The sequence below is a fragment of the Netta rufina genome (genome assembly GCF_964035555.1).
Source record: "Netta rufina genome assembly, chromosome: 24".
NCBI lineage: Eukaryota > Metazoa > Chordata > Aves > Anseriformes > Anatidae > Netta > Netta rufina.
In genome coordinates, this window is record NC_140148.1 from 5876261 (window position 1) to 5903350 (window position 27090).

Consider the following 27090-nt stretch of genomic DNA (forward strand, 5'->3'; position numbering starts at 1 on the left):
GGGTTTATTCTCCTCGGGGCAGAGCGATTTTCGTGAGAGGGGACGGGGCAGGCCCGCGGCGAGGGGCCGGGATGGAGGGCGGCCGTCCCGGCCTCAGATGGTGCAGTTGCTCTCTCCGAAGCGGCGGCACTTCATCACCTTCAGGTAGGTCTCCACCTTGTGCAGGTCCTTCTTGAAGCAGGAGAGCAGGCCGTAGTTCTTCAGCAGGGCGTCCTCGTTGCGCAGGTGGATGTCGAACTTGTCGTAGGTGGGCTTGAGGAGCTGCGGGCCCCGCGGGCTCCGGTCCTCCAGCTCCTGCAGGAGGGAAAGGGCCGGGGCTGAGCTCGCACCAGAGGCTCTTAAAAGTGGGGCAGGGAAGCAGGGTCCGGCCGTAGCCACTGGAGAGGAGGAGGTCATGAGAGGGGTCAGTAACGCTCTCTTTCCTCACACTTTTCCAGTGACCAGAGCTTGAAGCCAGACCCGAGCCATGTGCATCTGGAGCTGCAGTCCGCCTCTCCTCCTGCCCTGCTTTGCTTGCCAGATGATTCGGACAACAAACCGTTTTTGTTCAGTAAACAGGGTGTTAAAAGGCTAAAGTGTGATCATTATCTGGTTACTGGGTACTGCTTCCCATTGCCCAAACTTACATCAAACGGAGAGCAAAACCTGGAAATGCTACAGACTACAGTCAGGACAGAAGATCTCTGTTTACTCTCTGTGCCTGACTTTTGTAGTTATTTAGGTGCTAGATGATGAAAATCATCGTCCAGACTGACATCACATGGAGACAGGTCTTGGGGCTCTAGCTGTGGTGATGCTGAGCAAATCTAAGATGGGATCCTGACAGACAATAAGTAATGTCATTTAAAATAACAAAGCCAAAAGTAATCTTTCTGAAGAACATTCTCCAGCTGTCAGTTGTCTGTGTGCTAGGTTAATTTAAATGTAATATAAGAGAGAAACATCAGAGTATAAGCTTCCATCAGTACACAGACTTATATGAGTTGTTTTTATAAAATGTCTTGAGTCTTGGAAGTCAGGATGCAGAACTCTGCAAAATTTGCTTCACTTTAAAGTGTTTTCTGGGGAGATAGGGCAAACATCAGGTTTAACAGCAAGTTTAACCAATGGAGTATTCTTTGGTGCTGGGTTTGTAAAGACTGAGTCTAGACTGTTGTGATCTTCCTGGCCTGTGCTGCTATGCAGGTTATAGCAGTGCTGTTAACATCTGGTACAAGTTTTCTCATGCTCCCAGTGATGAATTGTGTGCAGTGGAGTGTTGTGATGTGACTATGTTAAAGTAAGCAAAGTTCAAAGGATGCCAATGTTTTTTGGAGTGGAAGGTGGGGAGACTTCTCATGGTCTTTGGATCCTGTAGAAGACCCTGAGAGCTCAGTGCCCTGTGTTTAGGAGATCTCTGTTACTCCGTAATCATGCTACCTACTGCAACTTACCCTCATCAGAGCTTGGATCCCTTCTTCTAGGTCCTTTAGTTTTTCAAACACTCTGTCTGAGGTGCCAAAAACCAGATTGTTTGTAAACACCTTGCTTAGGTATTGCACTGGGGTCAACCAGGACTGGATGAGAACCAGTGAAAACCGAAGAAGCTCCATATCCTGAAATTAAAAAAGGGGGTCAAAGGTGTGCAGGTGAGGTGTTCTGTAATGTTACCTGTGTGTCTTGCTCCTTCTGAAACAGCCCAGAGGTGACCCGTTGGTGTGCCCCTGCTTCTGCACCTTTAGCAAATGTTAGAGACTGAGGAGCATCAGACAGACATACATCCTGTTCTGACAACAGTTCCTCTCTTTGGGGTGGGGGTATGATTTATAGGCTAACCCAAAGGTGTCTTTTTTTTTTGCATGCAGGTGTAAATAGTAAAAGGAGAGAGGAGTGATACCTCAGCAAGCACTGAAGTGCTCACAGATGGAAACCCTCTGTTCCTTGAAAGAATTCTGTGCTTGCCCAGGGGAGACAACTTACTGATTTCTGCTGGGCATCATCCTTCCCTGTGGGAGCTGGGATGGTTTCTGAGTAACAGAATGCCTGGGAATTCTTGTTGGTGTGTCTCTGGTCCTCCGGAATATAGCTGCGTTCCTGTGGAGACATCCCAAATACACCCAGATCTGTTGGCCATGTACTGGGAGAAGAGCGCTGACTCTTTCCTCAGGCTGTCCTGACAGGTTGCTCTTTTCAAGAAAGAAATGTGAGACATGAAGTGTATCTCTGTACAGGACTGGCAGGTAGGAAGCTGGAAATCACGTGTTGGTTGGCACAGTAGCTGCTAGACCTATAGGTCTTGCTTTCACTAAGCCAAAGTGCTGAGGTGAACACAGACCACACGGACTGCATTCTCCTGAGGGGCAGATGACTCCCTTGAACAGCTCTGGCCAAAGCAGACACCTTGTTCGAGCTCCTGGCCAAAGCAGAAGCTGGATAGTTTTAAGTCAGTGCCATAGGTTACTGTCACAGAAAGGTTGCAAAATGCCTGCTGCTCCCCACAGCTCTCAGGACTGGGTTTCTCTTTGAGGCAGCTGGCTGTGAGTGGTGGGTTTGGGTGTGGGCAGCTGTGGCCCTGAGGAGGATCAGGGGTGGAGGCAGAGAGCTGTGAGGAGGAGACAGGCTGGTAGAGGCCGGTTCTATCCCATTAAGACTCCTTTTTCCTCCTCAGGATCTGACAGGAGACACCAGTAGTTGAAATGCATCTGTTTCTAGAAAATTGGACTGGGTGGGAAGCCATGATATGGTCCTGAAAACATCAGGTTAATGAGGAGATGCCCGGAGGCTGTGACACTTACGAACTCTTTGTACGTCTCTGCGGCCAGGAGGTGGAGGTGCTGAGCCCTCAGCACAGCGTTGGCAAACAGGTTGGAAAGGGGCATGGCTGGGAAGGTGGCAGCTTCTTGTGGCCACTGCAATCCCAGGGTGATCACAGTGATGAGGAGAGGAGAAAACCACGACCCTGCAGCAAAGTGGAGAGGAGTGCTGTTAACTGTCCTTCAGTGAGGGTGGCACCTGCATATTACTTCCTGGCCTCTTCTGCCTGTGCTAACCCTAAAGAATGTCTTGTTTGTGTTCATGCACGATCTTAGCCCTCCAGTGACACCCCATCCCCTTTTACTGGATGTGCCCTCGAGGCTTGTGCTGCTCCCAGTGTTACAAACAATGCTTTTCTGCCTTAAGAATGATTGTTGCTCCATGAAAACTGCAGTGCATCTCTGTGTTGTTCCTTAACACGCTCATGTTTTTCAGTCAGTCTTGCCTTCATGAATGGAGTACGATGCATGAGCAAATGGGATGGTGAGTACCAGGGGAGGGACTGGGAATAGTTCACTGTAGCCTTGTTTTACACCATGCTGCTGACATGAAACTGTCTGTCTGCCTTCACTAGGGTGAAAAGTGATTGCATTACCTGTGTTGTAACTGAAAACTTCTGCTCTCTGGCACACACCTGTAGAATCCAGCGATCCCTGACAAGTCTAAAGGTTATTAACGCCTAGCATCTAACTCGCACAAGTGGTCTCTGTAAGTACAGATGGACACAAAGTTAATCTCAAACAAGCACCCTTCAGTGGAGGAATGCCCTGGAGCCTGTAGGACTTGGACATAGGCATTAGACATCATCCTGATCCCTGTCTTAAGCCTTGAATGTGAGTTTTAATATCCCTGCCACTATTTATGTTAGTAATAACTATTCCTGCTCTGGCTTGCATGTCTTTTCTTCTTGTTCTCCAGCCTCTCCTTGCCCCTTGCCTGTAGCATTAAATGCCCCTTGCATGTGCATTAGCATAATGAATACCTGAGTCAATCCATGGTTAAAAGTCACGCTGTTGGGAAAGCCATTCTTTTTCATTGATTTTTAAGTTGCCACGTCTTAATTTAGGGCAGGCACTGAGCATATATAGGCAACAGTACCATCCTATCATAATATCCTATCACCCAAAGCACGTAATCAGAATCATAGAATCATTCAGGTTGGAAGAGACCACTAAGACCATCTAGTCCAACCTTTAACCTGATACTGGCAAGTCCACCATGAAAACATACTACTAACTTCTACATCTACATGTTTCTTGAAGACCTCCAGGGACAGTGACTCAACCACTTCCCTGGGCAGCCTATTCCAATGCCACACAACCCCTTCAGTAAAGAAATTTCTTCTAATATCCAACCTAAACCTCCCCTGGCACAACTTGAGGCCATTTTCCCTCATCTTACCACTTAGTACTTGGGAGTAGAGCCCAATCCCCACCTTGCTACAGCCTCCTTTAAGGTAATTGTAGGGTGTGGTAAGGTCTCTCCTGAGCCACCTTTTCTCCAAGCTAAACAACCCCAGTGCCCACAGCTGCTCCTAATAAGACTTGTTCTCTAGACCCGTCACCAGCTTTATTGCCCTTCTTTGGACACAATGCTGCCTGTAGCCGCATTGGCAATCCTCGTAAACTGAAATAAAGAAGAGTACCTGGAGCCATTTCTGCCTGGAGAGTTGCTCAGATGTTGCTTGAAAGTGAATGTTTCTTCCTTTCATCTAGGCTGGTAATGGCAACTGTTGAGACACCCCTTATATAGTAGGGGGTCTGTTTAAAATGTATATATGTATTCATGATCACAACAACCTCTCTATATCTTCTCCATGCATAAATGCACACGTGTTCGCAATGGTGCTACCTAATTGTAGTCATTTATACATAGATGGAAAGGTTGGGGAGGATGTTTGCCTAGGGATGAAATTAGCACTGAATGGTTTCTCCATATTCTGCTGTTTATTGCAAATAACGGTTTTATCATCATGGAAGAGCCACCCCAAATCAGATCAGTGCTTTTACATGGTGGAATTTCCCCACATAGGTAGAAAGTGCTCCTAATTTTCCTGCCTGCTCCTGGCAGGGTCTGGCCCACAGTTAACAGGGCTGACAAGCCAGATTGGGACACCTCTGACATAAAGCAAAAGAGGTAGTTTCCCATTTATCATTAGTGGGGATAGAGCTGGGTGGATGTTGCCAGGTGAACCATATTTCTGCCACATAACTTCTGTCATGCTACCAAAATTTCAAAAATTCAAAAGGGATATTTTGAACAAGTTGATTTTTTTTAAATAACAATTTCTATTCCTTGAGGTAACGGTTTGATTCAAATTTTCAGCCAATGCATTATTTTACTTACATTTGTTCTCAGGTGCTTTTATTGTCTAATGTATTTTTTTCCTCATGCAACAGCTCAAGCATTGAACTGCAGAAGTAATTTGCAAAGCCCTGCTTTGAGAGAGGAGATACCAACCCCTTGTCGAAAAACAGTGTGGAAGTTCCCAGGCAGAGACAGAATAAGGTCGCTGGAGTTGGCTGGTTTGTCTGGCACAGGTTTGGTGAAGAGCTGTCACATGTAGGTGTGTTACAGGGTACCAACCTGCCTGCTGCAAATCCAAGTTCCAGAGCCCTGGGAGGTTTCTCACATCCTCAGCTGGGCAAAGCTGTGAGAAGATCTGGTCATCAGCCGCTTTCTGCTCTTGCCTGAGACAGGAATGAGAAATATCTCTGCATTGAGCAGAGGGCTGGTGTGGAAAGGAGGGAGAAGAAATGGGGGAGAGCAGAGGTCACAGCACACCTATCCCTGCTTTTGAGCAAGACAAGACAGAACCTGGGATGGAGAGCTGTGTGTTGTGGTGCTTAAAGGACTTTTCTTTCCCCCCAGGGCACTGGGTGCCTCAAGCCACCCTGTTTGTTCAGGGCCCTGTTTGGTCCCCAGTCAGGGGCAGTGCTCTGGCTCCCCGAGCCCCTGGGTTGGTCTGCCCCCCTGCTTTGGCTCCAGTTTCCACCAGGCAGCATCATCAGTGGAGCAAAGGGTGCGAGAGCTCTTTAATAAACACGCTGGGGAGAGCGTGATCTGTTCCGAGAAGCCCCTGGGTGTTCACTCGCATGGTGGTGTCACAGAGTAAATGTCAGTCCCTAGAGAAAAGGGAACAGTGGGTCCTGCAGCTATCAGGTATCCGGTCACCCAATAGCCAGCAACATCTGGGTGTGTTTTTCTACTACAGATTGTGTTTAAATATGTCAATATTCGTCAGAGGTGAGCAGAGCAGCAGCCCCACCAGCCAGCACAGGCTCTGCTGCCTGCTCACGATGATGCTCTACCACTGCAGCTAGATTAATACGGCACCTTGCACCAGACTGCTGCCCATCACTTGCTACCCTGCTGCCCCTCCAGCCCTGTTAGCAAAAGCACGGTGCTAAACCAGCAATTTTCATCTTAGAGCCAAGCACAGAGATGCCAGCATGTTCCAGGCTGTGCCCCCGAGGTCTGTTTTCTCCCCACTCACATAATTTCTGTGCATTAAATGAGGCAGAAGCTTTGTGGAGATGGCAGTGTATGGCTCGGATCCTGGGCTGGACGAACACACACCACTGGCACGATTACATTTGCATAAGCAGCTTGCAAATATCAGCTTGGCATTTTCCTAGCTTCCAAGTGCCCACATGCGCGACCCAAAGTAGAACATCATAAAGCAGCATGAGGCTCAGTAATTTCCAAGTTCCTTTTCTTATTTGAAAGAGAAAAAAAACTCCATTCTTTTCAGGGTGGTCCCACGTCCACCCGCCTTGCCCTGTGGACAAATGAAGCAACTTTCCTTGGAGGTATGTGTATGCCCTGGTTCCTCCTGGCCCCCCAGGAGGGGTTTTGTGCAGAGGTTCCCAGCCGGGGACCTACAAATGGTGAATCCTGACTGAGGAGCCAGATGCTGGCCCACGGCCCAGGCTCTGTAGCTCCGTCGGTAACGAGATGGATGGTAGAGGCTTTAAGTGATGGTTGACTGCCTTTGCTAGCTCACTACCCTGAAAGTAAATAGTCCTTTTCAGTTTGAATTGTGTGTTTGTGTGTGTATTTTCTGGAGCCAGGACTGCTCAATTTCACCCAGCCTATTTCTAAATGGCAGATATCATGAGGCTGAAGGAGGTCCAGGACTGCAGCCCAGTGGGACTTAAAAACAACTGTCTGCCCAGTCATACTTCAATGGTGGGGATAAGAATCAGGATACAGAGCCTGGACTGTATATATTGAAATGTATTTAATTACACTGAGTGCATTTTAAATACAAGCCTATTTCAATATAAAATTAAAACCCATCTCTGTACTCCCCAGAAACTAATCTAAGCAATTAAAGTAAAACCCTAGCAATACAGAAATACTTATTTGCTTCTGGCATTTTAAAGGAAGCTAAGGCCCTGGGCTAAGAGAGTAGCCAAGCGGCAGAGCGGAACTGGGGTCACCGAAACTGCTTTTGACATTGCTTCCTCTACAGACGGAAACAGCAAATTCTCCATGCTTCGTGTGATTCGGTTAAGTCAGTGGAGTGAGTTGTTTACACAGAGCTGAGAAACCAGTTGGGAATTGGGAAGGCCGGAAAATTTGCCTTCCTCTCCCATTTTGTAACTGAAAACAAGGCATGGAGGGATGAGCCCTGCTAGTTCTAAAATCTTGGCAAACATGGAAACCAGGAATTCACTTCCCTCACTGTGAGTACTCCTTCAGTTAATCAAATTTACAAGTAAGACGTGTTTAAATAACATTTAAATACATGTATATGTAGCCAGTTTAGGACAGCTCATTTAACTAATAAAAAACAACCTTAAAATGCTGTTTTTGTGCTATTTAGATTGAATCCCAGTTTTCCATTAAGCTGATTTACCAGTAAACAAGAACCAGCCTGTTCCCTATTTGCTCGTAATTTTACCCTAGTTTTTTTTTTCTGCTGGCTATCCATGACTTGGGGAGGTCTCATCTTTCAGCCTCACAGTTGTTGTCACCCCCCCCCCCCCCCCCCACTGCCCGTCACCCTGGTGTCCTGCCTTGTCCAGCTTCATCCTGTCAAACCCACCGTGATGGGCTCCCCACGCCTCTGGGGACCCCCCCGGCAGTGAAAGCCCCGGTGCTGTGCCCAGCCAGCCCTGAGCCCCATCACCCGCACGCCTGCTGCTGCCGCGCCAAAACAGTTTTTATTAACAGAACCAATTAGTGCCGTTCTGCTCCTCTCCAGATGTTTTCTAGCTTTTCTTGCAAGAGCACATGTATCTGGAGCAGAGCTCAGCTCTTTGTTCCTGGCATGGGGCCCTGTTCCTCCTGCTTTGGTTCCTGGCGGTGGTTTTTGTCTCGTCCCAAGCTCATCACTGACGTCTTGGGGCCGCGGTGGTCCCCCTGTGAGTGCTCAGCTGGGGCTTCCAGCAGAGCCCACAGCTGCTCTCAACTTCACATCCCTGCCTGCACTTGGGGCCCTGAAGGGGTGAAATTTGGTTTCCAGCTGCCTGAGCAGAACCCACAGAAATCTGCTCCTTGTTCCCAGACATCCCACAGACCCTGGCACCAGGGTTATAGTGGGGTGGCACCAGGATGCGGCACGAGGACACCCCTGGATCAGGCACGGCAGGACGCAGCTTGGATGTCTGGAACAGGAGGTGCAGGATGTGAATTTACCCATTACCTTTATTACGGCTTGAAAAAGCAGTCGTACATCTGTGTCCCACACTTTAAATCTTTCCCATAGGTTCTGAGGTTGCACTTGTCCCTCTCCAAGGGAACATCCTTCTGACACAGGCCAACTCTTGCCTGGTGAGGAGCAAGCCCTGTGCAAGACCCTCCAGGACTGGGCTGCCTCCCCAGCTTTTCTGTAGTCTTTGGAGAGAACGAGGCACTTTCAGAGGATCTTCCAGCTTCTACAACTTCCAGCTTGGCCTGCTGGGCACGTCTATGGCTTGAGAGCTAAACAGTGGCCCCAAATCTACTTAAAACACCCCGATAGTTCTGCTCACCTTGGCTCCACTGCCAGGATTACAGGGCCCACAGCCGGGTCTCACAGCCCACAAGGGTCCTTGCAGCACGGGGAGTGATCAAGCATGGTCCTCTCCTTCCAGGAGGTGGTGGGGACAGAGGAGCCCCAGCACCCAGCACCGTACTGCCATTGTGTTGGCCACGCAGGAGCTCAGAGCAAGATGTGGGGCTGCCTGGGGATCGGGGCTGCTGGCGACCAGGGGGCTGGGGTTGGCTCCTAATATCTACATGGGCTTTAGGGGTTCAGCAGCTGGGGCAGGACAGTCTTGGGGAGCGCAGCGAGCACCGAAGGGCAGCAAGGCTCGAGCTCTGTGCAGGGCTGCTGGAGGCAGCTGAAGGTCCGTGGTGGCAGATCGGGACCTGGGTGCCTGTCCCCACAGGGCACTGGCATGGTGCTGGCAGGGAGCGATGCCACCGGTGCTGGCCTGGTGGTGGGTGTGAGACCCCTCACTCCTCCCCTGGGTGTTCCCCGACTGTCCATTTGGCCTTCACGTCACGGAAAGGAGTGATGTCCTCGTAGGTGGCCATCTGCTCCACCTCCAGACCCTGTGCCGAGAAGAAGGAGTTTGAGACATGGGAGGGGGACCCCTAAGCGGGGACCCATCTCCAGAGTGCTCCCCCAGGGATCAGGGCAGCTTCTGGAAGGGGAGATGGAGACAGATGGGTGAATGTGCTTAGAGCTTGGCTTGGGGTCTACAAGCTGCTCTATGGCCAAGGAGCAATAAGCACTTGGGAGGAACGCAGGCCTCTGCGAGGGCTGCTGTACCTAGCGGGCACCCAGCAAGGGCATAACTGGCTGTTTCAAGGCTCAGACTGATATTACAGAGGTATTTCTATAATTAATTGAGCATTACCTCATAGGTGTGGTCCTCCTCAGGGCTCTCTTTGCCTTCACCCTATAGAGAGGAGAGTCACAGGTTGGGTGTCACCAGCACTCTCACAATAGCTGGCGCAGCCTGCGCCAGGATCCTCCACCCCACAGCCTCCACAGGCAAATCTGGACAGTTCCCCCATTCCATTTTAAATGCTTTTTTCAGGTAGCCATGTCCCCAAACCCGGTCCTTGCCCATTCCGGCCCCAGCAGTGCCCTCACTGCCCTGCCCAGGACATGGGGCACTGCTGTGAGCACTGCGGCGGTGGAGCCAGGGACGTCCCCGCTGCTGGCGATGCTGCCACTCACTTTGTCTAGGAAGAGGAGCATGGGGACGCTGATGAAGACGACCAGCAGGACGGACTGGATGATAATGATGGCATCTTTCAGGGTGTTCCTGCTCTGGATCTGCTGGATGTTGCTGTGACCTGGGAGCAGCAGCACAGAGAGAGCCCTGAGCCCTGTCTCCGTGCCAGGCTCCCAGGGAACGGGGACAAGCTCGGCACGACCACAGGTTTGTGCCAGAGCAGAGAAGGGGACTGGGGTGATGTCTCTTGGAAGGGACCAGGGCACTGCAATCCCCTGAGGCTGGCATCAGGGACCAATTCTGGAATGGGGCACCCTGGGTAAGACCCACCACTGACCAGAACTGGGAAAAATGTGATTTTTTAGGGCAATGCACTCCCTGGTATGCATTTATATGGGATGGACATGCCAAGGCAAACCTGGGGGGTTGTCCGGCATGCAAAGAAACATCTGCCATGTGGTGGAGCACCTACAGCTGTGTCTGAAGGGGTCCCACCAGCACAGGAAAGGTTGGTGCCAGGAGTGTGATGTGGGCTTCACGTGGAGGGGGGAAGGAGGAAAAGTGTGTGTAGGGCACACACCAGCGGCGGAGGTGACGGGGGGCTCCCACTCACCCATGACTCTGAGCTCCGTCCCGCACATGTGCGGCCGCTTGTTCTCCGATGTGAGGTTCTTCCTGTCGCACGCGTAGATGCCATTGTCCTCGTATCTGATCCCGAAGATAGTGAAGTTGATGAAGTTTTCTTTCCTCTCGACACTGAAGCGGGAGGTGCTCTGGTCCCTCACATAGATCTGATCGCTGCCCTCCACCGTCTTGTACCACTGCATGCTTTGGGGCTCTGGGGTGTAGCAGATGAAGCTGATGGGTGTGTTCCTCTTGGCCGCCACGTAGCGTGGGTGCTGGTGCAGCTTTCGGCACCCATTGCCTGCCAGGGGACAAGGGTGGGCACGTCAAGCTATGGTGCTTGTAGTGGAAACTCATTTTTTTTGTGGAAGTGACTTCACTGGGTCACTTTTTTGCTGCTCCCACCCATCTCTATGTACATATGCCTTCTTAGCCCCAGCTTGGCTCCCAGATTACAGTCTGCACTGGCATGCATCATGGAGCCTTTGCCAAGACCCCCAGTTGGATTCTCTCCCCATCACTTCTACTTTTTTTTTTTTTTTGTTCATTTTGCTGTATTTTGTGTTTTGCCTGTGTTCATGTCCCAGAGCTGGGACTTGTTTGGGTGGCAGAGCTCATGCTCAGCATCCTGGAGGTGGGGATGGCACAAGCCCATCACCTCTGTCACCTGGTCCCGAGCCATGGCCCGATCACCCAATGCACTCTGCAAATGCTGAGTTAAAATGCTCATGTCCTTAGGAAAGACAAAACGGATCTGGATTTGCAGAGGCAGAGCAGGGGAGGGAGATGCCCCAGAGGAGGTTGCAGCCTGGGAAGGGCTCTGGGGACATTTGTGGCTCTGCTGGGGTTGGCAGCCTCATGGTACAGCCAGAGAGTTGGGAGGGACCCTGGGGACACATGAAAGAGCCCAGCAGGTCTGAGATGTTACCTGTGCTGTTACTGGTGCTGTTCCCAACTGCTGAGATCCCACCTGCAAGACAGGAGAAGGGGTCTGAGACACTGGCCAAGGACTCCTGTAGGAGGAGCCCACTGAGGACATTCCAGATGGGACAGCATGCCCTGTGGGTCCTTCATACCCTCCCCATATGGGGCAGTGAGCTCAGGAGCATCAACCAGACCCCACTCAGAGGCCATTTGAGCACAAGCCCTCTTATTTCCACCCCACCTCCTGAATTAAGTAAGCTGCTTTCTGGTTGACAACCCAGTGAAACCTGCCTTTGCTATTAAAATGGACTGGGCCGGGGCGAGGAGCCCGGTGCCCCGCGGGTGCCCGGTTCCTCTTGCTGCAGCTGGGCAGGAAGCACCAGCCCTGTTTGCCGCGCCGCTTCAGCGCCCAGCTCCGTCTGCTCAGTGAGCATTCGCCAAGCCCTGCTGCAGGGCAGCTGGCACGGAGGTGGGGGCTGCACCACCTCCAGCGTGCTGGGGCTGCTGCAGAGCCCCCCAGAAGAAGAGAATAATAATAAGAAGAACAAGAAGCCATTTCCCCAGCCTGAGCTTTGCCCCACACTTTGCTGCCCCGCTGCAGACCTTCCCGCCCCGATGAGCAGCATGGTGAGGACTTAGCTCCAGAGACTTTCCTTGGACCAGGCTGCCCAGTTTGTCTCTAATGCCTGCCCCCCTGCAGACAAACTCTCCCTTCTGGCCTCATCTCATTTTACAATGCAGAGATGCCCCTTCTCCAGCCTGTGCGCTGGGTTTGTGTCCCTGACACCTGCAGCCGGGGCTTCGCTCTCTGAGCTCTGCTGCTGTTTCTGAATGATGACCAAGCTGGCTCCTCACCTTGCAGCCCCCAGACCCTCCAAAGGCAAGATTTCCATTGCCTCCACAAGCAGCTTGAGCTTTCCCCACCTTCTCTGAAGCCACCCTGAGAGTAAGGATGAACCCTTGCAACGTCAAATCTGCGCTGGGCTCAGGTGCCCAACAGCAACCCTTTACATGATTTTCTCCCACAGGCTGAGGTTCCTCAGCCTGAAGATGAGGGTGGGGGCTGCTTCAGGGTTTGTGGGTACCCTTGCATCAAGGAGAGGGAGGAAAGGGACAGGAGCCTTGTGCTGGGTTGAAAGGCTGCTTCTCCGTGGGGATTCAAAGGGAACATCATAGGGATGTTCACACTGACCCCCCCAGGTCAACCACAAAAGCCTTTTTCCTCCCATTTCTCCTCCTCTCTTGAACACGCAGCCCTGTGCAGCAAAGGAAGGTGGCTTGGCCCTGGCCTCAGCGATGTGCTGTCCCCAGCTTGCTCCCATCCTCCAGCCTCCATGAACAATAAATGGTGAAGAAAACTCTTCTTTCCCTCCACCACAGCCATGAAGGCTCTGCACCCGCTCGGCACCCGGCTCCCCAGCTCCCTTGGCCCCAGCTGCCCACCAGCTCCTGCGCGCCATCCCAGCCCTGCACTTTACCCATCACCCCACAGTCTGGCTTCGTGCGAAAACTCATAACTTGTAAAGTTTAATTTATTTAAAGCCAGACATGGATGGAGTCCCATAATGCACAAAGCAAGGGACGCATGCCAATGTGCATGCTTTCTTGCTCCTTCAACCCTCTACAGCACAAAGCCGGTGTTGGATGCCTACCTGCAGCCAGGGCCATCAGCCAGAGGTTTGCCTGGAGCACCCAGAGCCTCCTGCAGAAATCAGCCATTTTTTCACTGCAAACAACAGGGAAGCATCCAGTCGCTGACCCTTGCTTCTGCAAAAACACCACGGCTGCTCCAACCAGCTTGGCCTTTGCACCTAAAAATGGCAAAGCTGCTGCTATGCAAGACGGCGTCTTTCCTGCTCATGTAAATTGGCCGTGGTGGGGACTTTCCCTGGGGCTGGTTTTGAATGCAGCGCAGACGCTGGGGCCCCTGTTGTTGTGCCCGCCCTTGCCTTGTCCAGCCTCATGTCCTTGGGCCGTGCTCACCATGACAGAGTTATTTGAGGGAGAGGACTGAGGCTGGGGGCTCTGCACGCCCAGTGGAGGTGAGCCTGTCTGTGGAGCACTCGGCGACTCCACGCCTCAGCTGGCAGAGGTGCAGTGCAGGGAGGGGGTGCTGGCACCAACACGGCTCCGTGCCACAGGGCAGGGGATGGGGTTACCCCAGGCGAAGCAGGATCACACCCCAGCTCCCTAACGGCACCGACTCTGCCCTGCGGGAGATGTGGAACGCAGCCACAGGCAGTGGTGGAGGCTGGGCCAGTGGCTGCGAGGTCAGAGCAGCACATGAAGTGCGGGAAGGAGGTGGGTTTTGGGTTTCTCCTGCTTGCTGCAGGGTTCAGTGGCATTGGTGCGCAGCTCCTGTCCCCAGCACCCCAAAGAGTCCCCAGGACTGCCAATCTGGGGAAGGGCGAAGCCTAGACAGGCTGTCCAAGAAACAGAGCCCCCTGTTTGGGTGCTCACCATGCCTGGTCCTTCTCTGCAGCATGATTGCCATGACCGAGACCCTTCCTCCTGCATCCTTTGGGCACAGCCACCACAAGTGGCACCCAAGCTGTGCCCTGGCCCCATCTCTCTGGCACAGAGATGCAGTTCCCTGTCACATTGTGCCACAGCACCTCTCCAACCACTGTGCTCTGTGAACTACGGGTGAGCACTGAACTGTAACTCCATCTGAAAAACACCTTGGGGTACTTTTGCCAGCCGGGTTGGTCCCCAGAGCCCGGCTCTGTCTTCTTGGGGCCTCCCCAAACCTCCACTTTCTGCAGGTCGTTTCTTTTTTGCTGTTTCTGAGCATCCGGCAGCTGCTGGGAGCCGGCCCAAGTCTCACCTTGTGTGCAAGGGGGTGTGAGCCGAGCAAGAGCAGAAACAAGGGTTTCCAGAGAAATTGTGGCCCCAGGGAAAGAGATGCTGGGAGAGGCCTTCTTGCAGCAGAGCGGCCAGGCTGTGCAATGCATGGAGCTGTATGCTGGGGCTAAACTGTCAGCACCCTTGGTATTGCTGCTAAAACTCAGCCTGGCTGTGATGTCCTGGCAAGCCAGCAGTGACGGAGATGCTTAGGAGCTGGGACAGCACAGGAAACACAGGAGAGATTTGGTAATCAGCCCCTGGGGCTGGATATAGGAGCTGCGATGAGCATGCAAGGAAGGCCAGCAGCTGCTCCCCAGGCTGGAGGTGCCTGGGAAAGACATGATGGTCCCATGAGGAAGGTCTCGTGTCCCCACAGCGGGTGGCGGGACGAGCACAGGGCACGGCTGAGCCAGGGCCAGGCAGCTGCACCCTTCACCAGCCCATTCTTATTCATGGTGGCTTGTGTTTCACTGTTGTCCTTCCTGCCACCGCAGGGGGACAGGGACATGGGGGCTGTGCCACCTCCTCCCTCCATCCTGCTGCCTGCGTGGGTGCTGTGATGCGTCCCACTTGAATTACACCAGCCCTGGCACGAGCTGTTCTAGGGAGAGAGAAAACAACAGTGAGGCTGTGCTGTGGCCACAGGGGACATCAGCAGGTCCCGGAGGTCTCTCCCAGCTCAGCCTCTGGCCACACATCAGCACAGAAATGTTCTTCACCTGCTGCTGCCTCTTCTGCGTGATGCTCACCTGCTCCCATGCAGCCAGTGGGACAGGTTTGGCTCCACAGAGCCCAGTATTGGACACCTCCTCCAAGTCCTCCCTTCTCCTTGGCTGAAGTGACAGCAGCATCTCCCATAGCTGGGGCTTGTTGCTGGGGGAGGCAGGAGGCAGCAAGGATGCATGGGACGTATCCATGAGCAGAACAGAAGCTCTAGAGACTGGGCTGGAGGTGCTGGGGGGAGCTTTCATCTCAGGAGGTCTCTTGAGCAGAATGGGACCCCACTACTGGGGGTCCTGCAGAGGATGGTGTGGCCAGAGGCTCCCTGGAGGGAGCAGGTATTTATGACTGGGGCAGGTGATTTCCCCCTCCCAGTGGTATGGAAAACACTTTCTCCCCTAACGCACACCAACACATTTGGTATTGTAATAATCGACCATTTACGTTTTTTTTTTTTTTTTATTTTAAGAAATGTACAAAGAAAAAGGGCTTTAGCTCACACAAACTCTGCTCTTTGGCATTTTTCCATCACTGACGACACGTACGTACAAGCAGCATTGATCGTGAACCACAACCTGGGCTGGAAAGAGCTGTGCCATGGATGCTTCCCATGCAAAGGCACTTTAAAGCAGCATGCCACACCCTATGGCTCCTGTTCCAGGGAGCGTCACTCTATGCACATGGAAATGGAAGCACAACGTGGTGTGATGCAGTGGGCAGAGCGGCCCCGGCTCTGCCGCCTGGCCAAAAGCACATGGATGCAAGCGAGCTCCGCGGGGTGCCATATGGCATCTGCAACGGCTCTGAGCCAAAACCAGCCGAAGGGAGAAGAAATAATATTAATAATTAAAAACAAAACAAAACAGAAGAGAAGAAGAAAAAAAGACAGACCCCCTGGCTTCAAGCAGCAGCCCTTGTTTCAAGTGGAAGTTTTGGTTTGTGGTTGTTTCAATCTTAAGAGTGTTTTCCCTTTTGTAGAAAGAAGGCAGTCCAGATATTAACCGGGGTACTTTTGCTCATTTTACTCCATTTTCTTTCCTTTTGGCCACCTATGGGAGCAATGACAGGACTTTCCCCTGGGAGAACCCCTCTCTGTGGGATGTTTCCTGGCGAGGATCCTCCTGGCCCCAGGACTCTGCAGGCACCATGGCACCAACAGGTGCAGGGGCAGCTCCAGAGCCCTGGCAGAGGGAAGGACGCCCTGCCCGAGTATTGGGTAATTTGGAGAATTTACACCCACCTGCCACCCCTCCTGAGTGTTCCTGGGTAGGAGCATTCATTATGTTAAAGCCCTGGCGCTCGGTAGCTGATGGGGTTTATGGGATGTCATTGAGCAATCAATGATGCCATCAATGCAAAGACCACTCCTTACTCCCTGGGGATGTGTCTCATTAGCTAAGGCTAGTTTCTGCTTGCTGTGGGTCTTGAAGAAAAATGTGCAAGGTATTTTTTTGTTACAAGGAGCTCCTGGAGGAGGTTCTCCAAATGCTACCTCTGTCCATTGCTTTCCTGCCACAAAATCTGGATGGAACGGGAAAACAGAAGAGAAGCATGAATATAAACACAGCTTATATTCGTACCATGGAGACCTGAATGATTTATGGCTTCAGTGTATATTCAGAGACCTTTAAAATCTGATATTTAACCCTGAGAACATATCTGCAGATGCTTGTTTTGGCTATGCAAACAAATCCTTAAGACATAATTGCACTTTCTCTGTATATAACAAAAATCCATAAAGCTTATTAAAATATCCAAAAAAAAGGTGCTACTTTAAGACTTTGGAGATTTTTTTGTTCACAAAACCCTTCTGTAATTATTCTTAATATTATTTCACTTGGCTCATCTTTCACTGGTTACTTGGCTGCATTCTGGAAGAATAATAGGAAGAAAATATCTTCATTGTGAAATAACATTAAGAAACAATTACTTTAAGTAAAAGGACAGCCATCCTCATTTGTTAATGTCTGAAAAACATCATTACCATGATTAGATCATTTCAAAACTAAAATGTTTCTCTTTCACCAACAATAGAGAGATTTCACATTTCAATCTCATAAGAAAAATATTAAGCCCTTTGCAAGTACAGTGAGCTACAAAAACCAGGATCAGTAAGAGATCCTGCTCAGAAAATTAAGGTGTCTGCTTGAAATATCTGAAATTAGCTCAACATCTGAGATCTATTGATCTGAACATGGAAGATTTCTGAAGAGGAGATACAAATGGAGTCTTTTCAGGATGGGCGATGCCACGAGATGGAAATCGCTCCCTGTTATACAAGCGACTCCTTCACAATGCGTTTCCCATCCCACACTTTCACTTCACCAGGAGCATCTTGAGTCTCTGAGCTCGGCACAGGTGCAAGGCTAAAGGCCGGGGCTGTCTCCACGTCTGTCCCACTGTTCCCATACATCTCATGCATTTTGGTTGCGATCAGACCTTCCTTCTCAGGCGCGTCCCCTCTCAGGGCGTCTTCATCCTTACTGTGCCTGTACATGTAGGAGGCCTGCTTCACCGAGCGCCTCAGGAGGTACCTCCGGAAAGCCCTCTGGATTTTTGTAGCACACACTTCCTCGTGCTTCCTTTTCAGAGTGGTGGTGATGGGTTCATAGGAAACCTTCGAGGGGTTCGCGGCCATGAACTTCTCCTCCATGGTGGCCTTCAGGGCATCCATCTCTCCCGAGTCTCCCAGCACTTCCTTTGTCAGGGCAAAGAGAATATCCAGACAGTGGATTTTGTCCCCAGCAACCATCGGTAGATCCATGGTGATCAGCTTGATCTTGTTTGGCTTAGGAATTTTGAGTGGCTCCTGCAAGGTGTCCACAAAGTCAGACAAGGTGCTGTACGCGATGAACTGGGTGGCATCTGGGTCAAACTTCTCCCACGTTTCATAAAACATTTCAAAATCATCTTCACAGAGCGGCTCGCTGCTCTCCTCCGTGGCCACGTTGAAATTCTCCAGGATGATGGCGATGTACATGTTCACCACAATAAGAAAGGAAATGATGATGTAGCTGCAGAAGAAGAAGATGCCGATGGATGGATTGCCGCAGTTCCCTTTTACTGAACTGCCAGGGTTCTCCAGTTCAGGGTCACAGTCGGGAGGGCCACTGTTGAGGATGGGGCTGAGCAGACCATCCCATCCTGCCGATGTGGTGATCTGGAAGAGGCAGATGATGCTGTTCCCAAAAGTTTCAAAGTTGAAGATGTCATCGATCCCTGCCTCTTTCTTTACGTAGGCGAAGTTGGACATCCCAAAGATGGAGTAGATGAACATGACGAGGAACAGCAGGAGGCCGATGTTGAAGAGGGCAGGCAGGGACATCATCAGAGCAAACAGGAGAGTCCGGATACCTTTTGCTCCTCGGATCAGTCGGAGGACACGACCAATCCTTGCCAGCCTGATGACCCTGAAGAGCGTGGGTGATACGAAGTACTTCTCTATGATGTCCGAGAGGACAATACCTGCAAAGGGATGAAAAAGAAGTGAGTTTTCTGTGCTCTTCAGCTGACACAGGAGGGCAAGGTGGAGCTTCTCCATCATCTACCAGGGCTGGGATGAGGCCATCCCCAAGAGCATGCAGTTATCTCGGCTCCTCCGACGGGAAAGGGAACATATTCAAATCTCTGAGTGCAGAGCCAAAGATTAAATGCTGCTGCTCTGTTTCTGCAGTGCAGCCATGAAACATTGAGATGGAGGGTGCAGGACACATCTCCTGCTCCTCACCCTGTCTTGGTAGCACAGGGTGGCCTCACATCCTTCTTGTCCCAGGTCCCTTCACCCTGGTCAAAGGGTGGGCACAGGGGGTTGGCTGGTGATAGCTGTGATTGGACAGACAATTTCTACTCTCTGTTACCTGGTGGGAGACCTGAGGAACTGGTAGAGCCTCCAGGGCTTACCTGCAATGGAGAGGATGACCACCACAAAGTCAAATATGTTCCAGCCGATAGTGAAGTAGTAGTAGCGCAAGGCAAACATTTTTAGCACACATTCTCCAGTGAAGATGACAATGAAGACCAGGTTGATTTTGTAGAGGATGTCTGTTTTGAGCTCGCTTTGATCATCTGTTTCGACCATCATGGTCACCATGTTAAGACAAATCAGGATCATGATGGTTATGTCAAACACTTGCTTGGTAACAAAGTCAAACACCATCCCTTGAAACTTGTTCTGCCGTGGGGGCCATGTGGGTAACGATGAAGGACCAGAGGTGAGGTGGGAACACAGAACAGACCCACAGAAAACAAAGACACAACAGAAAGAGAAGAAGGAACCATATTTAACAGTGTGCAGGAAATCTCAGGGTCACAGCCCCTATGTGGGCCTCAGCCCAAGCTGCGGGAGGAAAACACCCAGCACCTTGTGGGATGAGGCCAGGCTGGTGACACTGTGGGTGAGATGTGGGCACAGGGCTGTTGTTTTCCAAGTATACCCATTGCTCATGCATCAGGGCAAAAAGGAACACACGGGAAAAAACCTCACTTGAGCTGGGCCATCAAGAAGAATCCCTAGTCACAACTGTGTATGTATTGGCTGGACCAGTTTCCCTTCTATGAGCATTGAGGTTTCCCCTACTCTAAACTATCTGTGAGAGAGGAACTAGGAGAAAAACCTGATGCCTATGAAAGGGATCCCTTTCTTGCCCTTGCCAGCATACCTAGGGCTGAAGAACAGACCCAGGCAGGAGGTGAACCTCTCCTGAAGCCCCAGCCCTTACAAAGATCCCATCTGAGGAGATAAAGGGGGAACCAGGATTTGGCTTTTTGTGCTGGCAAATACTCTTTCCCAGACCTTTCTTGTTCACTTGGGACAGTCAGTGGCTTGAGGCACTCCCTCCCCACTGTGCTCCAAGGAGCTTAACTCAACGTACCGAGGGCCTGGGGATGGGCTTCTGGGGTTTCTTGGAGCCGAGCTTCTTCATGGCATTATAGTATTTCTTCTGCTCTTCCGTCATGAAGATGTCTTTGCCTCCAAAGTATAAAGAGAATCGCCACCATTAGCCTTGGGGACTCACATCTTCCCACCAAACACCCTTGACCATGCCCTGTTCCTTCCCACCATGCATCCCCAGCTGGGCTTTGCTCACTGTGCTGAGTCAGTGAACTCTCCCCTTGCTGACAGCACCTATGGGTGCTAAACCCAGCGCTGTGGTTTCCTCCTGCTGCGGCAAGATGACAGCACTGGGGAAGCACCTGATGCAGCAAGCAGGGCACCCCGTGCCCTATTAGAGCTCACCCTAGATCCGTGTTCCCAGATCCTGTGATCTCAGAACTTGCTTGGTGCGAGCAGCACGTGCTGCATTACGCACTCTCTGCCCCCGCATTTGTCCCATGTTATTCACTTCAAAACAGCTCAGAAGTTTTCATTTTCAGAAGTTCAGTCTTTCCCCAACACATGGAAAAACGATGAGTAAAAAGTCATGGTGGGAAAAGGAAAGATGTTGCACCCCTCTGTCCTGGACCAGGGCTCCAGGAGGCAGAGATGGCTGCAGGACCCAGAAAATACTTATCTTTTTCTTCTGCTGGTTGAAATTGTCAATGATGACACCGATGAAGAGGTTCAGGGTAAAAAAGGCACCAAAGATGATGAAGATGACGAAGTAGATGTACATGTAGAGGTTGATCTCGTACGATGGCTGTTCTTCAATCTGGCCAGCAGAGATGGGAAATAAGAGATGAATACATGACACTAACTCTCGCCCAAAAGCATGTCCCCAAGCCCCTGGTCCAGGGGCCACCATATCTTGACAGAGAATGGTGTGGCTGCTGCAAAGCCTTTGGCAGATGTTGGCTGGGTTGTGTGGTCCCCAAGGGAGCAGGCGCCAGCTGGGCTGAGGACAAGGACATCCTGAACCCTGTGCTGGGGAATAGGAAGGCTGCATGGGGGCAGGGCTGATATCAATGAGCAAATTGGGCTTCTTCCCAACAGTCAGCTTTCCAAGGGCCGAAATACAGCTGAAAGGGGAAAGGAAAGGTGGTTTAATTCACACCACACCAGCACCCAGGGGAGGGTTTTCCTGAGGAGGGTTTTCCAACACTCCTCATCTCAATAGGTGTCATTTAATTCTTCTAATATTTGAGCCGAGATGTCCCTAGGTGTCACAGCTGACTTCCTCCATTTCAAGGCAAGCTCCTGGCAGAGGAGAGCACATTTTCTCCCATATCAGCTTTATGGCTGGGTGCTTGGCAGCTGCAGCCGGGACGAGCAGAGAGGCTGTTTCTGAAGCTAAAAAAAGGCAGTGAAAACAATGTGCTTGGGGTGTGGGTGTGCAGGGCTGGCCCTCAATGGGGCATGGGTGAATGCTGTGCTCCCTTAGAGAAAGGCAGGAAATCCCTCCCACCGTATCAGCCCATGGCCATGCTCCGGGGTGGTGCAGGGACACATCTGGGGATGGATCACAGCACAAACATGAAACTCTTTGAAACATCTTTTTTTTTTGGATACATGTATATGTATCACTGTCTCCAGGATGGGATAAGTTCTTTGAGCTGGAGGAGCACATGGAGGACGTCACACAGAGCTGTAGGTGCAGTGTGGAAATTTCGGACCACAAAGCTGAAGCTGGGCTCAGCCCCAGCTGCAGGGTGGGCTGGGAGCCCAGTGCAGGGACCGGGGTGCAGCTGGGATGGCGGCTGGGATGCAGGTGACAATGACACGGGTGGCAGAAGGCTCTGGAGGTACACAACTGACCGCCCTCTCTGAAGCTGCAGACCTTGGCAGGGGGACTTTTTGGGGGGGTTCTCCACTCTTTGGCCCATGACCCAGCTGAAGCCCTGGCCAGCTGGGTGGAATCAGCCCTATGGGATGGGTGACACTTGGTGCTGGCAGCGAGAAGTCCTTGTTTATCCCCTCACCTCACGTGAGTCCACAGCAGCATACATGATGTCCATCCAGCCTTTGAAGGTTGCCTGCAGGGACAGAGAGAGGAGCGGGCTCATCAGGAGGCAGCTGGGGCTATGAGGAGTGCAGAAGGCACTGAGCACACACTTGGGGCTTAGGCTGGGGTATGGCTCCATGCATGGAGCTGCCGCTGCACCACAGGATGCTCCTCAGGGAGAATGGCAGAAGGATCACGTGCTGTGTCCACAAGAAACACGCACCCATACAGAAGTACTGAGGTTGACACAGGTGTGTGCACACCTATGGGCATATAAGCTCCATTCTGTGGCTGAGGTTACCAATGACTTCCTAAAGCACCACTTCAAAAGAGGCTGGGAAAAAGCAGCTGTGGACTCTTTTCTCCCTAAAACAATGAATTGCCCCAATTTTCCTGGCTGCTTCTTTCCTTCTCCCCGGACTGGCGCCACCTCCATAACTCCTGCCTTCTGTCTTGCTGCTGCTGATGGCTGGTGGACCCCCATCCTGGTGAGGTGAAGGTACACTGTGTATTTACAGGCTTTTTCTGCTGATTTGCTAAGCAAACAGCTTGAACATCTTGTTTCCTGAATCTGATGGAACAACAAACCTTGAAGAGGAAGCTAAATTTATAGGTGGTTAATCAGTTTGGGTTATGCTTTGGTTCTGCAACCACCAGTTCCCCTGGATCCAGTGGGAGTAACCCTAGTCCACCCAATAACAGAGCCCACACCTATATTTTTATTAAAATTGTGGTGAGCAGTTCCTCTTCTGCTTGCCTTGCTCAGCTGCAGTGGGTTCAGTGGAAGCACGGCTACATTCGTCCACTGCCCTGCAGCCAACACACACATGCTCTTTTTCCAATTGTCATCTTCCTCATGCAAAACTCTTGCAGCCTGTGACTGTAACAGACCTAACTGTAGCAAGGGGAACATATCCCTGCCAGGAATCTGTAAGGCTGCAAAATTGGATTGGAGTCTGGAGTTTAGGGAGCCTGAGAGATTGGGCAGATGGGAGGCTTTGTTGGCTCCAACTCCCCTGCATTATGGCATATTCCTTTTCCAAATAATGATGCTTTAAAACTCTCTTGCTTCCTTGCTCCTGCATCCCCTGCTGTGGACGACTTTCTGCAACTCCAGGCTTGGTGCTATACTCATTCATCCACAACAGTTCCCCGGTGACAATTACCTTTTCCCCTCCTGTCTTCTATCTTCTCCCTTTCCTCCTTGACTCTGCAGGTTTTTGGGGTTAAATACCAACTCTGGAACTAAGCAGCAGCTGAGAAACCCATCCTGGGCATCAGGGGAGCACCTCATTTTAACCCTGATGCTACACACGCCGCCCTGCTAAGCCAACATGCTGCTTGGAGGGAAAGCAGTTGCTTTCTGTACGTACCACCTGCAGCAAGGACAGGTATCCCAAGCCCACGTTGTCGAAGTTGACCTTGACATTGACCCATCTGACCTCGTTGGTGTGGAGGAGAGCCATGCAGTCACTCTTATTGTTCACCACACTGATTTCAAAGAGCTCCCCCGAGGTGGTGTTTACGCATCGGTAGTACTTCCCCGCAAAGAGGTTCACCCCCATGATGCTGAATATCAGCCAGAAGATGAGGCAGACCAGCAGAACGTTCATGATGGAGGGGATGGCACCCAGCAAGGCATTCACCACCACCTGCATGGAGAGAAACAACCATGGAGGCCCTGGCCAGGGAACCTCTGTGTCCCAGCCTTATCCTCCCCAGCACTGAGCAGGCTCAGGCTCGGCCAAGGGTATTTAGCATTGACCCCACCAATCTGGAGACCTTTGGAAATCGTCTGGGATGGGTTCCCAATGTTGGTGACCAGCCAGGGCCCAGCTCTGCTGACTGGTGCTGCATCATGCAGCCGTGTTGGAGCTTGAAGAGGCACCTACCCGCATCCCTTCAAATCTGGACAGGGCGCGCAGTGGTCTCAGGGCCCTCAGTGTCCGCAGGGACTTGATGGCTCCCAGCTCGGAGTATCCCAGCCAGTTTGCTGTCAGGCTGACAATAGAAACCTGGAAGGAGCAGCCCAGGGAGTTAGCAGTGCCTCAGATGGAAACAGCGGGGAGGAACTGAATCCCATCTGTGTACCCCTGCCCTTCTCTGCCTCCCCAGCACATCCCTCAGGCCAGTGTCATCATGTTGTCTCGGGACACAGGGACTGGCACTGAGTCCCCAGGTCTCTGGTGACCAGGCCACCCCAAGGAGGTCCCTGCCTCTTGGGTGGAGGTGGTCGGGGACACAGAAATGGCCTGCTGTGTCACAGAGCTTTCAGGGGACCCTACGCCCCTTCACATCTCTGCTGGGTTCTAGTAGAGCTCTGTGAGCTTGTGCTTGGTGCGTGCATAAAAGGTTTGAAAGGGTTTCTGTAACCGGGAAAAGGAGTGGCAATTAAAAACAATGATCTAAGTCCTCATTCCACAGCCACCTCTTTGTCCTTTAAAATGCAACCACGGCTTGGTTTGACACAGCTGGCCACAAGCCCGTAGCGCTCCCAAACCACCTGGCTGAGTGCGATCCTGCAGGTGCTCGTTGCACTTACATCGACGATGAGGAAATCCAGCCAGCACCATGCGTTGGTGAAGTAAACCTTGAAGCCGTAGGCCACCCACTTGAGCAACATCTCGATGACAAAGACGTAGGAGAAGACCTTGTCGGCGTACTCCAGGATGGTGCGTATCACCCGTCGCTGTTCAATGTAGATGTCCTCAAAAGCCTGGAAGAGGTGCGGAGCTATGTGACAGTTGTTCTTCCACTAGACCCGCTGCCCAGCTCGGTGCAGCCATGGCCACAGCGCATCATCCCTACTTTCCTGGGGCAGCCCAAAGAGTTGAGAGCCTCACCACAGGTGGCATTTACAGACCAACACGGGGTCTAACTCTTGTTTGCAGGTTCTTGGTGGCTAAGTGGAGCAGGGTTTGTCCTGGAGCAAAGCTGTGCTGAAGCAAATGTCCAGCTGTACCTAATTCCCGTCAGTCTCCATGTGAATCAAAAGCCAGGACACCTACACACGCCTTTGGGAACCCAGGTAGTTTTGGAAATTCTCTTAGGAGTTTGGGTTTCTCATGTGTCCACGTGGCATGTAAAGTGTGAGCAGAGGGGCATGGTGACCAGGTGCTGCACAGCTGCTTCAGCACAACTTTCGATTCCCACACAGCTACAGCCTCAGCCGGCCCCAGACTGCACTTCAAAGTGTGGTGCGGACACGTGAAGTGTGCCTGAAGGCACGTCCAGTCCCTCTGCTCGCCTTCCCTCTCCTTACCCCCAGCCCTGCAGAGGGATTGGTCTCCCCATCAGCTCCGTGCATTTACAGGGGCAGCTGAGCTATGCCTAGCCCAAACACTCAGGGAGGACCTAAAGGCCGATGTACAGCTTTTTAGTGAGGTCGATGCAAATGGAGACCCAGGTGCTGGGAAAGCACACCCGTCAGCAGCTGAAAGTGCTGAACAGTGAAAAATTATCATCAATTATCCATAAAGCATCTCCTGGCAGCCAGAAATGGAGGCAGCAAAGTGACGAGCCATCTACATCAAGCTAAGCTGAAGGTGCAGATGGTTCGCAGCCGAGATTAAGGGTGGGAGGAGAAGCAGCGGGGAGTTGCTGCAGAGCAAAGATGGGGTGAACAGTGGGGTGGGACCTACCAGTGCCCCACTGCTGAGGAGGATCATGAAGACAATGAAGGTCTCGAACCAGTCGTGCTCAACGATGCGGAAGCAGGTTTTCCGGATGTTCCACCAGACCTTCCCTCTCTCGCTGGTGATGTCCACGTAGAGGCAGGGAAACCTCTTCACACAGGCTGGGAATGGGGACAGAGAGCCTGGGTTGCCTCTCCACCAGCGAGAAGTTTTTTGTGCTTTTACTGATGCTTTAACCCTTCCCAGGTGGAGGCTGGGGAAGGATCCTGCTGGGCATGGGGACGCCCACCCACAAGGACAGGAGAATTTGAAGCTTGGTCTGAGCTAGGCGAGCCCTAGGGCTGTAACACTGCAAGCACTGGTTTGCAACAGCCTCTCCACATCCACCACCCCCTCTCCACGGGGTGCCTGGCTCTGCTTGATCCCTCACCTTCGGTGAAGCACTCCTCAGGCTCATTGCTGTCCTCAGCCTCTTCTGCCACTGCCTCCTCCTCCGGCGGCGGTGGCTTGTAATCCACAGTGCTGCACAGGGACGAGGCATTGTCGCTGGAGAGGGGGTTCTGTAAAAAGGAGGATTTGGGCTGGGCAGTGGCACCCACGGGCTGCCTCCAGCCCCTCCAGAAGCCCGGCAGGAGCAGGGGCTGCTCCACAGGAGGTGTGTTGGGAACAGACTTGGTAGGCATGGGGGATGCCCCAGTAGGGTGCCCTCCTCCCATGGGGACAGACCCCATGTGGGACCACAAAAACACTTTCCCAATGGGACAAGCAGATGTGCTGAATCCTCTGGCATGGAAACAACCACACAGACACCGCGTGGCATTTTGTTGGCCATTGGATTTTTTTGGGGAGGGGGCACCACACTGTCAGTGCAGACCTCAGCCCTTTTCCTGCTGGGGGCAAAACATGCTGCGGCTCCCGGTGTGATGAGCAGCAACCAGAGCTCCCTGCCCCCAGAAGCAGGTGACGGCTCCTCCAAGCGTGTCCCCGGCCGCAGGGACAGGCACTGTCACAGCCGCCGCCTGCACTGGCCATGTGGAGAGAGCTAGTTCTTGCTACCACAAGTGATTAATCCCCTTTGACTCATTTTCTACAACTTTCGTCTTCATCACAGAGATGTTTCTAAAGCTTTCCAAGTTCCTGGAGCAGACTCTGCACCCCCAGCACAGTTTTGGCTGATTCCCCAAAGTGTGAGCCCCCAGCTTTTGTGAGCCCTTTGCAGTAGATTTAAACCCAACACAAAGAGAAAGGAACTATCTGACATCGGGCTTTTATGGGAATAGGATAGATTTATCCTCCTGAGTGCTGGTGTGGTGCCAGGAATCAGTGAGGGAGCCTGCCCAAGGGCTTGGGAGCCTTTTGTGGGGGCCTTTGCTCGGCGGCTGCTCCAAAGTCCCTTTCCTACGAAAACAGCCCAGAGCGGGGCTGTGGAATCAGCCAGAGCTGAGAGCCTTGGAGCATCTGTGATGTGTGAGCTTGCACGAGCTTCACTTT

The 27090-nt window shown here is 51.9% G+C and overlaps 3 protein-coding genes and 1 long non-coding RNA gene across 8 annotated transcripts in view; 1 reads left to right on the top strand and 3 right to left on the bottom strand.

Moving 5' to 3' along the window:
* Positions 1-93: 93 nt before the first annotated feature.
* On the bottom strand, positions 94-3473 carry LOC311218596 (somatotropin; the record flags this gene model as incomplete). Its single annotated transcript, XM_084301329.1, has 5 exons — positions 3424-3473; positions 2775-2973; positions 1960-2073; positions 1434-1595; positions 94-294 (listed from the first exon to the last, which is right to left on the bottom strand). Exons 2-5 carry the CDS (start codon positions 2856-2858, stop codon positions 94-96), a joined length of 561 nt encoding a protein of 186 aa, XP_084157455.1. The 5' UTR covers positions 2859-2973; positions 3424-3473.
* Positions 2876-7134, top strand: LOC311218597. The gene is made up of 3 exons (XR_014619108.1): positions 2876-3276; positions 3368-3626; positions 5193-7134. It is a non-coding gene; the product is annotated as an uncharacterized lncRNA (long non-coding RNA).
* A 2106-nt stretch (positions 7135-9240) lies between these two features.
* On the bottom strand, positions 9241-13238 carry CD79B (CD79b molecule; the record flags this gene model as incomplete). The annotated part of the gene is made up of 6 exons (XM_084300906.1): positions 9241-9339; positions 9648-9689; positions 9974-10092; positions 10585-10896; positions 11524-11565; positions 13172-13238. The coding sequence occupies 6 exons, from the start codon at positions 13236-13238 to the stop codon at positions 9241-9243; spliced, it is 681 nt and encodes a 226-aa protein (XP_084157032.1).
* Positions 13239-15538: 2300 nt separating this feature from the next.
* SCN4A (sodium voltage-gated channel alpha subunit 4) overlaps positions 15539-27090 on the bottom strand; it is a 46564-nt gene continuing 35012 nt past the window's right edge. For all 5 annotated transcript variants that reach the window (XM_084300982.1, XM_084300985.1, XM_084300983.1 and 2 more), the window contains exons 17-26: positions 26030-26159; positions 25606-25760; positions 24507-24680; positions 23857-23979; positions 23338-23616; positions 21942-21995; positions 20597-20734; positions 19958-20062; positions 18987-19257; positions 15539-18551 (exon numbers count right to left, since the gene is read on the bottom strand). In XM_084300982.1, coding sequence (XP_084157108.1) covers positions 17359-18551; positions 18987-19257; positions 19958-20062; positions 20597-20734; positions 21942-21995; positions 23338-23616; positions 23857-23979; positions 24507-24680; positions 25606-25760; positions 26030-26159 — 2622 coding nt within the window. In that variant the 3' untranslated portion in view covers positions 15539-17358. The remainder of the gene's footprint in view (positions 18552-18986; positions 19258-19957; positions 20063-20596; positions 20735-21941; positions 21996-23337; positions 23617-23856; positions 23980-24506; positions 24681-25605; positions 25761-26029; positions 26160-27090) is intronic.